This window comes from Solea senegalensis, linkage group LG6 (genome assembly GCF_019176455.1).
Source record: "Solea senegalensis isolate Sse05_10M linkage group LG6, IFAPA_SoseM_1, whole genome shotgun sequence".
NCBI classification, from domain to species: Eukaryota; Metazoa; Chordata; class Actinopteri; order Pleuronectiformes; family Soleidae; genus Solea; species Solea senegalensis.
Genome location: NC_058026.1, coordinates 25419485 through 25435966, shown reverse-complemented (window position 1 = coordinate 25435966; position 16482 = coordinate 25419485). Strand labels below are relative to the sequence as shown.

At 37.4% G+C, this 16482-nt stretch overlaps 1 protein-coding gene across 1 annotated transcript; it reads right to left on the bottom strand.

The window, feature by feature from the left end:
- Positions 1-1947: 1947 nt before the first annotated feature.
- On the bottom strand, positions 1948-12424 carry LOC122771489 (histone acetyltransferase KAT5). The gene is made up of 16 exons (XM_044029087.1): positions 12359-12424; positions 12215-12281; positions 10511-10579; positions 10261-10397; positions 8929-8997; positions 8661-8843; positions 8025-8198; positions 7855-7935; positions 7078-7140; positions 6624-6872; positions 6454-6543; positions 6228-6368; positions 5499-5592; positions 5254-5413; positions 5077-5158; positions 1948-3568 (listed from the first exon to the last, which is right to left on the bottom strand). The coding sequence occupies exons 1-16, from the start codon at positions 12386-12388 to the stop codon at positions 3434-3436; spliced, it is 1824 nt and encodes a 607-aa protein (XP_043885022.1). The 5' UTR covers positions 12389-12424; the 3' UTR covers positions 1948-3433.
- Between the last annotated feature and the right edge of the window lie 4058 nt (positions 12425-16482).

The window sequence follows — 16482 nt, the reverse complement described above, 5'->3', positions numbered from 1 at the left end:
ATGCAAAAAACTGCTGTTACGTCATAGGGAGGGGGCTGTGGATCGCAGCCTGGGCAAGATGATTACTTCCAGACACAGAGCTGGGGTCTTTATCATAAACACACACACACACACACACACACACACACCTCTCTTTCATTCTTTACAATTTCAGGAAAATAAAAAAACTCCATAATCCATAAATCTCAGGAGGGGCTCATTTTCAAAATGGGGATACTTTATTGCTAACACAAAAGTTTAATTAATATAGTGTGCTGGAATGTTTCTCCACTTCCTGTGCAGAGTTACCACCACACACCAACATTGGCAGCAAACTGTGTGCATGTGCGTGCATTTCTTCAAAGTATAGACTGCGACCATGTGGAGAGCGATTCTAAGCACAAAGTGTGGAAAACGTAGAGGAGAGGGGAGACGGACCGAGGGAAAACTTGGTGTCAGATTGTGGGAGAGGGTGAATTATCAAGTGTGGTAATCATCGGGAGCTCTGAGTCACAGCATGAAAACTCTCAAGTGTCTCAATCGCAGGAGCTTGAAGAAAAGAGGCCCGTTTTGTAGCTAGATGAAGTTTAATGTTGTTTAGACGGAACTTTGGCCTCATCTTTTCTGTTTTTCACCTGTATTTGCATCCAAAAGACACTCTCATCACCACACTGTTGGGCTTAATAAGAACACAGCAGTGCAACAAGCATTGTGTTACTGAGTCTGTCATTATTCTGCCGTGATGTAATGTCCACGGTTGTCTGGGTGTGTTTAGGCAGAGTCATATTTGTAATTTGAATCCAATGTCAACACAAACCGTTTGTGGTTTTCTTCTTATTGAAGCAAATGCATTAAACAAGCAATAAGAAATGGTGCCTCTGTTGCATGATGGGGTTCTGGTTCGGGTTCTACCTTTCCACATAGAACCTGAGGTTCCTGTTCTGTTACAAAACAGCTATAAAAATACATAAACATATATATATATGTATGTATATATATATATATAGCTCATTTTTATTTATTTTATATAACCTTTATTTAATTTATAAATCATAAATTAATAATACAAATTAGGGACGATTAACCTCACCCGTGTTGCCATAAGTGTAATTTGACGCTCCAAAAGTATATAGTAAAAGTACTACACATTGTGTATGAAGTACAACAGGTACTAAAATCATAAACTTCTAATAATAAGAATGGAGATGTGGCTCAACTGCTACAGTCAGTCACTTTGTCCATTTCTCTAATTCTTTACATTTCCTACTCAAATACTCACACTGTTGGTATCTCATCCCTCGTTTGAACGTTTGTGACGTGGAAGAGGATTCACACTGCTGCCCCCTGGTGGACAATCCCAGTGAAATCCAGCACGGTCAGGTCTGGCACCAGCATGAAGTGACTGAAAGAGCTTTATGTAATTATTTTGTTTCCTTTTCATTAAAACTATCCCGAGTGATACACCCTTCACTGCAATATGAACATCAAACTGTGAAGTGACCTTTTATTGGTGTGTGTGTGTGTGTTGCTGCATCATATGAAGTTGCACTCTTAAATTCTGTTGTATGCTTTTGCTTACAATAACAATAAAGATATCTAACGTGAACTGCTCTAAGGCTTCATAGCTTCTCCAAACAGGTAAGTGTGAAATGGAAGATATTCAACTAAATTAAATCCACATCCAACTTTAGAACGGCTAAATAAGATTAGACGACAGTTTCAAAGTTAAAAACACAAGAAAAGACACAGCACAGTACTCAGTGTTGTCTTGTATTGATAAAGATGTGTACAGCTGCTGCCACTTCCCATAGATCTATGTCTTACCATGTGCTCCATGTGAGTACAACAGCACTGTCCATAGTCACACAAATATGATGATTGTGTTGTACCTTTCTGACCCCTCATGGTGCTGGGCCTCGTCAACAGTGAAGTCTGCGGTGGCAGTTGTAACTTGAATGGCGCCGTGGCTCAAAAGAAAAGCTTTGTTTATTTGTCTTTTCCCTCGATGCTTTTCACAGACTGTGAACAGAGCACTGACAAACGTCTCATATAACAACTTACACAATCACACATCAAGAGACACAATATGCTGTTCATGTCCAAATCTGACTCGACTGTTTTCATATGAGCGTATGCGTGAACGGGTAAATTTACAAAGATAAAAAAACCTTTTTCGGCCTTTTCCTGTCTCACAATTTACATGGCGTAAACAAAAAGACTCACTCTGTACATTTCCCTTTGACTGACGTCTCATTGTGCAGGTTACACATGATCGTGTCAGGAGCACAACATTCACCACAAAATAAACCCTCCAACTATATTAAAAACACAGGGAAATGTGTTAGATATATTGTACATATGAAACCATCATGTCTGAAAAATTATATTACAACTGCAAACAATAGGTTCTACTTTACTTAAATATTTGTACATCACATAAATGGACTCTTATTTGTCCAATGTCTCTGTCCCGCTTATCCAAACGCCCTCAAGAGAATCACCATGAGCAGAAAATGAGATGAAAGGGTGAATGCACAAATGAATGTTGACTCCTTGTACATTTATTTACACACTCACAGCATGAATCACAATGAGTCCGTGATAGAAACAGACGGTTCATCAGTGGGAACTGTTCTGTTCTCAACACGGCGTTCGTCAAAGGTTTTAAATTTGCAAATTTTAAAAATAAAATCAATGTAGAAAGTGATGACTTAAGCGTTCGAGTTTACACAAGAGTCGCGGTGACGTTTATTAACGAGAGCTACAAGCTCGGCGTTCAAGGAATTCTCTTGGATGTTTCCACACATCCAGAAACTTCCTGCGGTTCATAATTATGACGACTTTTTTTTATTTCTACTTCTTATGTGGCAAACAGACAAAATCATTTATGTTGCGTGGCGACAGCAGCAGGTCCATGTCCTCTGTGGTCTGTAGCTACACAGACACCTTATCTAATTGTTTGCAGTGTTTCACACAGTCGGTACATTAGGGCTGCAGCTAATTATTATTTTCATAATCAACTGTTTGATGATGATTATTTTGTCGATTAATGTCCACAAAATGGCAAATGGCATTTCCCAAACCTACGAATTATGATGTTCTCAATTGTATTTAGTCTACAAACCACTATTACATATATAGTTTTAATGATTTCTTTGTTATATTGAGCAAAGAAACCAGAAAATATTGTATTTGGTAATGATTTGATTAAACACTACAGCCCTAAGGTACACTATGTTGTTTCTGTGCGTGTCACCATCTTTCTTTTGTTTTTTAATATTCACAATGTAAGATTCTGCTCACAGTTTCTGTTCATTGCTTAGCGTCCGGTTGAGGATCTTGATGAAACTGCTTCATAAAAACATTTATCTGACCCAACACTTCCTACTCAAATCTGCAGCCACACAGTTTTGGGGGGCGGGGAGGTCCTGTGAGTGGGACCAGGACTCTACCTCTACCACTTGCCCCTCTTGCTCCAGTCTTTAGGTGTGAAGTGGAGACATTTAGGATCAATGCGCAAGTGTCTCTTCTGCATCGCTCGTTCATGTCCGTCCACGATGTCTTCTGAAAGAGTCAAGATGTACTGACCCTGCGTTCAAGACACAAACAGAGTCACACTCTCCACAATTGGGAATAAATTGAACCAAAAGTGCATATAAATAAAAATAATAACAATCATTGATGGGATGAATACTCTGGATTGGTATTGGTGTGATACAGGTCAAAAATCACTGGATTGGATATCAGGCTGATAAAAATATCAAATCCAAAAATTTCAATTCACAAATTGAAATGTTTATTGCACTCATGAACAAAAGATTAGAAACAATTAATTGGGGCTTCAATAGTGTGTCAAACAGTGCGATTTCATTAGGCCCTGCATAATGGGCTTATTGTTATTATTATTATTACTTGACTCTGTGACTCTGTCTGTCTGTGTTTCTGCACTTACCAATATGACCGACAGAGGCTTTTTCGGCACAAGCTCGGGTCAGGTGGTTGTGTGATTCTGGGTTTTAATCACCATCCATTTTGTATTTATTTTATTTTTTGTGTTTATGTCTTCATTAAAAGGAGAGATTATTTGTTGCACCGTTGGAGGATTTAGTCTTTTAAAAATATGAAGCTGTTTTTTTATTTCAAGCTTTTTCAAAGTCTAAAATTACTGTATCAGACTGATACCAGTATCAGCAGATAGGTCGGATCCATAGGTTGGATATGTATTATCATCATTAATAATGTTCATCATCATTATCAATAACACTATATGTTATTGTTTGAGGAACACAATTTCTGTCATTATCATAGAAGCATTCTTCAGTGAAAGTTGTTTTTTTCCAAAGCAGAATACTGTGTATGCTGCTGACCCTCTTTAGGACTTGAAACAGCACTAGTCGCTTTGTTTTTTATATATAATGTATGAAGCCTTAAGAGTTGGAGCTTATCAACTACACATTATATTGTACATATAACTACGATGTTGGCTTATTTAATTACATTTATACTGGATGTGTGTTTTGTCTGATAATTCAAGAGAAAATTAATATATGATGCATTGTGATTTATGATCACTTATAATCCATTACAGGTACACTAGGGAGGATGTTTGGTGTTGGTCATAATTTCTAGGGGTGCAACAAAAAACAAATCCTAATTGGTAATCGGTTAAAAGTTAAAAGTATAAAAAGTTAACGATAGATTTACAAAACGAAAGCTCTTTGAATAACTTGTCTTTTTGATGTTTGTTTTTAAGCAGGGGAAGAAGTGATTTTCTTTTCAAGCTACATCACCCAGCTACACCTTTCAGTATAATGTAAATGGACTGATGTGAGAGAGAATGACACTCTGGGCTCCGTTTACTGCCTCAACCAAATTTGTGACATCACTGCAGACTTGGACCAATCACAGGGCATTTACAAGTGTGCAAAGAGCTCCTTCGGGCTGTTCTACATCTACTCTGCATTCAAGTCCCTTCTGTGGAGGGCTGTGATTCAGTAGATAGCATTGTGACAAAGCTGTAGCAGGAAGTGATTCTTCCTGCTGTTCATACATTATTTACTCTGTCATCAGTCACTTCCCACGTGACACTGATCTCACCTTGTAGTAGTTGATAAGGTTGAGGTATTGAAGTGTTGAAATGACGTCTTCCTTCTTTACACTTGTGATCTCACTGATTTCACTGAACAAACAAAAGAGGATCAGATTGTTTTCTGGTTTGGCAATCATTGTTGGGAAATGACTGAACGTTGAGATAAAATACTAACAGTTACATACTTGATGGTGATCTGTGGCCTTTCTCCATTGTCAGGTTTGAGGTCCATGAGAATTTCCAAAATAGTCTGGGACCAGTAGGAGCGATAGGACAAGAGACCCAGGTCAGAAAGTGGCTTCTCAGGAGTGCCCGTCTTCCCTTCCACCTTTGAAAGCTCGTAACCTGACGAACAGCGAGGAGATGAGTGGCAGACATATCCAAATAATTTAAACAGACAAATGTGAATGAAGTACGTCACTACACTTACTGAACTCGATGAGCAGTTTACCATAGCCCCTCCTCTGATAGGGAGGTAAGGTCAGGATGCAGGCAACATTATAATCTTCAGTGGACTCTTTTTCCTGCATACAGAAAATAAAAAATAGATGGTGGACAGATGTCAGTTACTACATCATTGAATATCGATATACATCACAATATAAATCTACATTTCTGTAAAGCTGGGTGATATGGTTTATATCTTGATATTTTAAGCTGTATCCCGATATATTAAGTTGCACACAGGTGGTTGCTGTGGGATCATGAGAAGTTTGTTCATGTGACAATACATCTGTATTATATGCTTAGAATAAAAGTTATTACCTTACATTTCAGCTCATACTTTTACTTCTTTGTCTTTTTGATGTTAAATAAATATGCGCGTTGGAAACAATGAAATTGCATATAAATATGGTCAAATTCTATTACACAATAATTAGACTTAAAATTAAGACACTTTTTAAATTTTTTTAAATCTAATTTAGTCAATTCCGTGTATTTTTAATTAAATATATATTTAGTGTATTTCACCAATTTATTTAATATAATAAATTTAATCATCATCAATGCACCAGGAAAGGTCACCACAGATACATTATCCACAGGCCAATATCCCAAACCTAAGACATATCTTGCCATGATATGCCCATATAATCAATATAATTAGACTGTACATATGCACTGTAACAATGGTTAAAATGTGATTCATCATTTGTACCTTAGAAAAGTAGCCCACTATGTGGAAGCCTTTGGAGTCGTACTCGGTCATTACATAGAAGAGGAAAGGGTCCGTGTCATAATACAAGGTTTTGTGGTCCAGGAAACACTTAGCGAGTAAACACAGGTTCTGGGAATAATTCTGGAAAAATATGATTGGCACAATATCAATTAAAGTAAGTAACAACAAATGTTAAGAGCACAGAAAAATAATTCCTGTCACCAACTTTGTTTTTCCGGCCGTCAATTTCAAAGAACGATATGGTGCCTTTGCGGTAGATCTCGTTGCCTGGAGGATGTCTCAGATTACATTTCGTCTGTTGGAGATGACAGAGGATGAGAACTGTGTCCTATGAGCTACGCAGCCACAGATGAACGACACACTGATGATTCTTACCAAATGTCTCTGGAGACATTTGAGGCTTTTAAGATACTTGAGGCAGAATTCACAGAGGTAAAGGATGGGCAGTGTGGTGAGTTCCTGTGGGTACGGAGAGAAGTACCAGGGCTTCAGTCTGTGACGTCCCAGCTCTATACACTCGATGTTTTTCATTCGGGTGACGATGTCATCGTGGCTGCGGTCAGACACCAAACTTCCCGTCATGCGGGGGGCAGTTGGGATGCCATCCGAACTATCCTGAGAATCCTGGGAGGGAGAAAAAACAGGAGATTACAACCATTAGACATAAAAAAATCACATTGAAACATAAAGCTGCTTGATCAATAGATAGGTAGAACTTAAATTAGCAACATGTGCAATCACAGTGGTTGAACATGTTAACAGGACTAGACAGATTAATCTGTTGTACTTGAGGCACAATCAATGGGCAATAAAAGGAAATTAAACAGACCTCTGGTGGTGGTAGAAAGACACTGGCAGTCTGAGGGATGTTATACTGCAAAACCTTTATCATCTAGCAGAAAAAGACAACAAACACAAGCTTTTGAAAACTACAATGTAACATTTAGTGGTGTTAGTACATTTCCAGGTCGGGTTAATGGCAGCCAAAGGCAATATTGTATACAATACAATATCTGACATGATACCAAACAGTGGATCAAGCGGATTTGACAGACTTCATGACGTTCCTCCCTCAGAATATCACTGCCTTATTAGACATATGTAAAAATCGGGAAAATTGCCTTTCAAAAAACAATGAAAATACACGTTAGATTATTTAGATTATATTTTGTATGTAACCATTTTAGCAATTCCGTATAAAGAGATGGACTTGGAGTGGATTTTTAAACAATATTCATGAAAATTGCTAACTTTAACAACACAATTGGTTGCAAATACTGGTGTTTCTAATCATGTTTATCAGTTAGTTGTGCTTAAATAATCGAACATTGTGTTCTAGATTCCAAAGTTTTATTATACTGTACTTCTAAAATTGTGGTTTCTTATGGTTAAAATAGAAAGGAGGAACATAACAAATGAAATGAAATCTATTAAATGTGAAAACTAAAGGATGACAAAGCATTAAGGACAAACATCTTGTAAGAGCACTCATTGAAATGACATTTCTTCTGACTCAACATGAAAGAATAAAATGATACAAAAAGGAGATGGAGACTGAAAACTGAAAGGAAAAGCAAATGTGTGCATGTGATTCTAAACTGGTTACCTCATCAGTTCCCCCACAGTTAGCTTTCCTTTTCCTCCCGGGCTGAGGAGTAGGAATGAGAGGTCTTCGGGCAGTGCCGTTCTATCGTTGTGTACAAAAGAGAAATGACATATTAGGCAGTGAAAAGATTTCAGTTCAAATGCTGAAGAATCCATGAGGATGTTATGTACCGTTGTGAGTGAGGAGAGCTGTTCATGGTCTTCGCGGGACTTGAAAGTGTTAGTTTCCCTCACGGCAGGGAAAACGGACGCCTGAGAGGCTTCAGCTGAGGGTGGCAGAGAGGGGGGAGGCGGCGTGACTGGGGATACCTGAGGCGCCAAGGCGACAGGCTCTACTTTCCTTTTCTGCAGGGGATAAACTTTGTTAAGACACTCTTTGAAATTCAGACAGACCATGAACAAAAAGCTGCATTTTTATTTCCAAATTTCAAACTATAAGCATCTATAATGTAATGATTATAAATGAGGGTACTAAATCATGAGGGCACTGAATCATAATCTTAATATTACCTGCAATCTGTTCATTGATAGAGCAAGATTCAACTAGTTTGATGTTAATTACACCCTATTTAAACCTGGTATTAAAATGCAACAAACTAATCAGTGACAAATGCACTGGGTTGCATTGTAACTAAAAAATGTGTGTAAAAATGTTTTGTTTCTTTACCACTGTTAAAATAACTTCTTTGTTGTGCCATTTTGACATCGATTATGTAATGTTTGTAGACAATTAAGGCAAAAATCAATATTCAACACAAATACACAGCAAGATTACAACATAGAAAAACAAAAAGACATGCCAGCTACCTTGAAAGACCTGCACCCGAAATTTGGCTTGTTCACAATTCCAGTGCGCACACCGGACAAACATTTGGATAAATGTTTTAAATCACTTCCAGATTTGTTCTGCACAACAGGATCATCTTCTTCCTTTACTGTGTCGTGGTTGTTTATATCTGGATTTCCATGCAGTTCAGTATGACTCGACAGCTGTGAGATCATATGAGATGCATGTTAACACCAGGCTCAAACAAGGTCTCAGTCATTCTGGAATTGGTCAATAATCAAGCTGTACCGGAGTGGGGAGGGTTTTGCCTCTGGAGGGCGCTGTGGCAGATTGAAGGTTGGTATCTAGACTCTTCCTCTGAATTGAACACAAAAGGAAGAGAAGGGGGTTTACTCGGTTTCACTTTAACTCAAGGTATAACACGGTAAAACAAATTAGTGTTCACTGTACACACATCTAACTGGTTCCTGGAATGATAATAAACACACCTTTAAATAGTACACTTCCTTTCCTGCACTCCTATTGTCCTCTCAGAAACATCCTTTCAAAATATCTTTGTCCACAATTATACCAATAATTTCATAATTTCATCATTCAGAACAAGGAGAAAGTCGAAGACACAAATAAACAACCTGACACGATGTATTGATCAACTAACAATTATTTACATAATTTATTAATATGCTGGTTATTTTGTTGACTAGTCCATTAGTTGCTTGGTTCATAAAATGTAAGAAAATGTTGATTGTTTTTTGCCCAACTTTTCTTTTTTAAATTTTTTGGAATTCAGTTGCAGGCCAGATTGAAAGCTTTGAAGGGCGCCCGCCAGTTGATGATCCATGATTTTCTGTTACCTGCTTGATCCTCTACATGAGGCTCGTGGGGGAGCTGGAGCTAATCCCAGCTGACATAGGTGGGGTCACACCCTGGACAGGTCACATTGGTGTCAAAATATACAATAAACCTTTTTGAGCCAGGAACAGATGTATATCACTGGTGTAGTGTAGTCTACTGCCATATTGCCCAGGCCAACCTTGCTATGATGTATACTAGGGCTGGGCAATATATCAATATTACATCTATATCATGACATAAGACGTCGGTCTTCGACTATCGAGATAAAGTATCTGTGTGACTGGTTTTAAAGGCTGTGTCATTCATAATCATCATATTTATTACATTTGTGAAATGAAAAAAAGCTACTTAACAACACTGTTATTGCAGAACTCTTGGTTTTAGAGTTCTCTTTTCTATCTTTTAGAGTTCTCTAAATTCTTACCTGAGTTAGTACTATCATAATTTTATGTCCTGGTGGACAGAACTTGTAACAACCAAATTAAGTTAAAATTAAATTAAGTTTCCTTCCAATGACCTATAGTGATTACTATACAAAATATAAATGCAAATGTATTTACAAACTATAGATACATGTGCATAATACATATTAAATTTCATTCATCCTGAAAAGAGCTTTTACTAAATGATGATTTATTTTCAGTTTACTCTTGCAGTAACCATGCTCACATGATATAATGATATAAAGTGCTCTAAATTGACTGCACTGATGTTATGTTTGAGGTAAGAGATAACAGTTTACTGGTGTAGTGTAGAGGTGCTTACCACTTCTCTTTCTGGGGAACTGGGACGGGAGCCTGGAAGACCATTCTTGGTTGGAGTTTTAGCTTCTTTCTTAGGGAACTGAAGCTTCTTCAAGTCCAACCTGTCTCCTGTGACCCACTCATCCAGACGCTTGTTGACTGTTATCAAGTAATTTTACACAAACAAAAAGACATTTAATGTAATGCTCCTGTGTCGTTTAATTCAGTCTATATCATGCGAGTAAATAATGACGGGACAAAAATATACTCACAGTCAATGTAGTGAACGTAGTAGAGCTTTCTTGCTGTGACTTCCTTCACACTGAGGATTTCTGCCAGTGCTGTATGAAAAACAGACAATTTATGTAGCGCTCACCAAACTAGAGCCACAAAAGTCAAACGTTGTTCACGATGACACCACTTTAAATCTTAATGTGATTTTAAAAAGCTATATTATATTATAAACAGCATAGCTGCATGTTGGTGTATTGACAGTATAGTGACATACTCTCAAGCTATAGTCCATAATAAGATCTTAAGGTTTTGGTTGGGGAAAAAGGTGTCATGGTTATTGGTAGTGACAGCAGGCTTATGGAGTGGGGTTATTGCACAGATAAAGTCTGTTGACCTGAAGGTTAGTGTGTTCTATAACACTTATATAACCTGTGATATTCAGAGGTTTTTTGATTGATTTAGTTAAAAAAAAAAGTTATAAAGTACAAATAAAATTCTTCAAGCTAAATACTTCTACCAAAAATGCTATTTAAATATTTAATAATATTGTTTGTCAAATACTTGAATATTTTAAACTGAAAGTAATGCAGGGTTCACAGCGTGTTGAGCTAGCAGGAGCACCTAACGAGATGCATTCAATGACCCTGGTGAATTGTATCACTTTTGCAGGATCATCAGCGTGTTCATCTTAGATGAGCATCATCAAGATGCATTCTCTTACTACTAGAAAGGGAACATTACTGATCCACATTGCTATTAAACAGAGTGACTGATAGGGAGACTTGGTCGAAAACCGACACACCAAAAGAAATGATTATGCCAATTATGTACCATTGGTTTTTACATTCTAATTTTATTGTTATGGCTGAGACTCTGTGTACTTACCTCACTAAAGGCAAGGCATTGCATTTGTATAGATTAATATCAATGTGTCAAAGAACAAATCAATTACGAATCTATAAAAATATTTAGGAGCATATCATCTAACATATCAGACAATGAGTGTGCATGCCTCCCATGTGCAGCAGACAGACAAGCAAGCTTTCTTTTTTGGGGGATTTATGAGAACTGTAAAATGAGCAGACACACACACACATTGTTTTGCTACCAACAACAAAACACTTTGGCTACAGCTTCTGAAATGTAACAAATTACTATATCACTTGGATTGAAATGAGTGAATTTAAATGGTCAAAATGAAACCACAATGTTAAGGAAACACTGTCAGATTCCAAAAGGATGTTAGATTACATAGGTCATATATACATAACACGCTGAGATACAAGTACAACCCTGCTTTAAGCTTTGATAAAATGACTGTGGCACCAAGTGTCACTGAGATGTCAACTGTCTTTATAGTGACTGACATTCTTAATCTCACCAAAACAAATTATATCAACAACAATGAGGTTTAGCACAAACCTGGCATTATAAGTGAGCCAGACTATATTAAAAACAACGGGGTTTTTTCTAAGCCGATCATGAGACTCAGATTTGTAAACAGACTGATGTAATATAGCTTCTTATTTCTCTAATGAAATATAATTATATTCCCGAGACTCGGCAGGTAATTACTTGTTAGATGTAACAGTGGATCATTACGCATGAAATTGACACGAGACACCGTGGGTCCATGGTCTACTGATGTTTACGATGCTCACAACAGTGGTCGGGGATTCCGCTAACAACAGCTAAGGTTCGCCACTTAGCATTAGCTTAGCACTAGAAAAACAAATACTTACGCCATTCGTCCTCGTGTTCTTGATTTTTACGAAGAACGGGCAACCGACAGCCCTCGACAACCTCGACCTGTAAACAATAATATGGTGTTATCCCATAGGAGAACCACTGACTGCAAAATAAAATAGTATCTTTTAATAACCTACCGACGATGAGCTATCCGCCATTTTCGTCATCAGTGTGAGTATGAGCAAGATAGCAGCAGCAGGGTGTTGTGGGAAAATGCCGGTCCATGCCAAAGAGAAACCAAAAAGCAAGATGATTATGTGAGAGATAAGCGGAAGTGGGGAAATCAACCCGGAAAAACGCCGAAAAGCCGCAACAATTACGTTTATTTTCAGTTTGGGCCATAAGTAGCCGGGGTGCCTGCTGCTGAATAATTTATTTTATCCGTTATATATACATGGTACGCTAGTTAGGTTTTAGTTTTGTTTTCAGTTTATCTATCAGCTATTAGAACGTTGCTGAATTTCTATACCACTCTCTTCTGGTGGGCTTACTACGTTGAAGTACTGCACCGTTGAAATCACGTAGAAAACGTATTTATTTTATGCCACTGGCTTGTGCGTCTGAAATATTTCTGCACTATTCTTCATTATATTTTGACGTTTGGTAAATTTGCTATTTCTTTCTTAATCGATCAATTTATTGTCCATAGTTAAAAAAAAAAGTTTACCCAGTGAATAAACAATTTTGTTTGTTCTGTTGATAAGTGGAATTACTTGCATTCAGTATGACAGTGAGACAGTTTCAAAGACATGGCATCCCACAACGTATTAAATCTTACTCTAATGGCATTATTTAATGATGTTTCATGAAACCTTTATTAATGCAGTTGCATGTCACACCTGAATATCCCTCACCTTCACTTCCAAGTATTTTGGAGAACCTAAGTTCATTTAGCATCAGAACTCATAAGATTTTAGTTTGTGAAATATTGAAAATACTATATATGGTGGCCCAAAAGAGCTGATCCAGCTCCTGATATAAAGATGAAAGGCTTATTCTGCTATAATAAAACACATCAACTCATACAATCAGGCAACTGTACACTTATAAATATCACCGTATAAATATCTTGTTATATTGGGATATTAAAACAACATTTCACCCCAATTTTACACACTGGGCCTTTAAGGTTTGTGTATAAATTTCAGCTTTTGCCTGAAACGTTGATTTAAGTTTTAAGATCAGGTCAGCTGTTGACCTTTAAACATTAATTATTAACTAATAAATGTGATTTCACATTTGAGACTGGTCTACAAGCCAAGACTTTCAGTAATCTGCTTCATTTTATCTCATTGACTGTTAAACAGGATCGAATCACCAGCTGTTTGCAGTTATCTCTCTCATAACTCGATTCAAGTTGCATTAACAGTGATAAAAGTGAAGAATTTTTTTTTTGCAATGCACTGAACTGACAGAATGATGTTGTGCAGGTATACCTACAGTACATGCAAATATTGTTAGTCCTGCAGGGGTCTCACAGGCTTTTACAGAAAATATCTTCCCACTCACTCACTCACTCACTCACTCACGAAAGGCGGGTACACCCTGGACATGTCGCCAGTCCATCACAGGGCCACAAAGAGACAAACAACCATCCACTCTCACTCTCACACCTATGGTCAATTTCGAGTGTCCATTTTGCCCAATATGTTTTTGGATGAAAATATCACTGCATCACTGTGTGTCTCTTTTTTATACCTTCTCTCCATAACATTTGATTTATGCCACCCAGAATAATATAGCCAAAAATATAGCTGTTCAAAGTTAGGGATATTTGCTTCTAAATACATAACAATAACAATAGCAATAGCCAATGTGTTGTTGGGTATTTCAGAAACCTCTATAATGATACTTTCACTTCACACAAAGAGTGAACAGAAAGTGATTATGTTGCATGTAGTTCAAGAGTCAATCATTGAATCTTATGCTTTCATTGCTTTATTACAGAGAAAGAATAGGGCCACATGTGAATACGTTTGAAAAAAAGTCCAGAATTATTACCTCAATCTCAGCATTCCTCATCTGTCCTTTTTTATTTTTTGTTTTGTTTTCAAAAAATCACATGTGGCCCAAATACACACAATGCGGTTATATGTGAATAATGTCAACTAAAGAGTTAGTACCTCTCTGAGCCAGGGCAAAGGTTATAAATAATCTTTATTATAATCCTAAGAACACCGTTCAGTATACAGAACTTGCATTTTTTTGAGTAGAGAAACCTTAAATTTAATTGTAATGATAAACAAATAAAAGAAACACCAAAATACATTTAAAGAGCAATCTGCATTTAACATCCTTGAATTACCAAAAACCTTTCAATCAGACAAGTAGCTTTCTGTAGAGGGACCACCTGTATATTAGCATTTGTCATGCACTAGAGTTGGGTAGCTAATGACATGAGAAAAACAGTGACATGATAAATCAAACTATCAAAGAAAGTGATCTGATTATTATTGTCTACTGCTTTATCCTCCACATGAGGGTCATGAGGGGAGTTGGAGCCAAGGGTCAAGCCAGCTGACTTGACCCTGGACAAACAACCATTCAATGTCACACTCACACCTACAGTCAATGTACAGTAGAGCGTCCGACTGACCTCTGCATGTTTTTGGACTGTGAGAGGAAACTGGACAACCCAGAGAAAACCCACGCACACATGGGGAGAACGCACTCCACATAGAGAGGCCCACGGCTGAACTGGGATTCTAACAGTCAACCTTCTCTAATTTAGTATACTGGAGCTGAACTATATCTGTCAGCAACTACATTTCTGCCCAGGCGACACTGGAAATTATAGCTCGAAAAAATAAACAAATCAAGAGGATTGAAAATCCAAAACACCAGGTATTTGGAAACATTGTGGTTGTATTTTCAGAGCTGTTTCTTTGGTCAGATAATGAATGAGAACACTGTATGACATCATCTCACGGAAGTGAGCCGATTCGTTCACATCTTGCAGCACAGGACGGATGATTTGTTTTCTTCTTTGGTACCACAGGTCTTCCGACCCAAGGCAGACACGCTTGTGAATCCAACACTAATCATCTCAGCTTTGTTACCGTTTCATTTCTGTCGTTGAATGTCTTTTCCCCTTCTTGACACAATCATTCCTGCAGGTCTGCTACAAGTTCATGGCTTCTGATATAATCTGAAGATACAAAAAATATCTGTGTGGGCATTTGCCCATGCTTCAACAACAAGAACCAATTATCTTTGTGTTCCAAAAACAAATGTGTGACTTTAAAGCACCCTGAACCCAGTGTACTATGAAACTGCTGTCAACCCTCCAGTATGAGCTTGTTCATACACCCACCAAATGTTGTCTCTTGCTGAACATATAAGCGACAAAGACAGACCTGAAGTTAAAAGATAAAAAACAATCAGATTGCAGCATCACATCTTCATTCATAAAGTAGTCAAAATACATTTAGATGGTTATTGTACATGATAAAACAAGTAGGTAACAAAAAAAACTCTCTTTTTCTGTAAAACACATATTGCCACAGTATCGGTGTACAGGTAACAAATTAATATCACCATCAATCGTCATCAAATGTTGACTATTGCTAATAATGATAGAATCCAAACCTGCAACACCATGGTCAGTGATTATTGATCTGCTCCCTCATTCAGCTACATAATGATACATTTGGTTGACTGTTCTTCTTTCTTTCTTCTCAAACATGGTAGGATACATCCTCTTGGATGAGGAAAATAAAATATTCATAAATGTAAAGTGACACATGCAACATTCAGTTGCAGTTTTCCTGTTATACTTTCAAGCAGAACTCATCACAAACAGGTAAAAAAAAGAATCTAAATGAAATACCAGTAAATCAAAAGTTGTTAACATACATTGAAAAGTGCAAATGTAAATTTGTTTACAGCATAACATATTCACTGTACAATCATTGAGTATATTATCACATCATTATATGCATTATAATAAGGGTTACTAAGTAGCATAGTTCGGGTAAGAAATATTTCATGGCAAGTCTATTGGTAAATCTTGCATTGCCCTGTTACAAAGACAGGCTCTTCTAAACATTGCTAAAGTGTGTGTGTGTGTGTGTGTGTGTGTGTGTGTGTGTGTGTGTGTATGGTGTATGACAATGAAGCAGAGTAAACTCAAATGATTCTAGTCCAGAGGCACAAAATCTGCATTTCAAGTATCTAGCATTGTTTTTGGACAACAAACATCTGTCAGACATCAGCAAAGCAGAGAGACAGAGAAGCGGAGGAACAGCGATCTTTCCATACA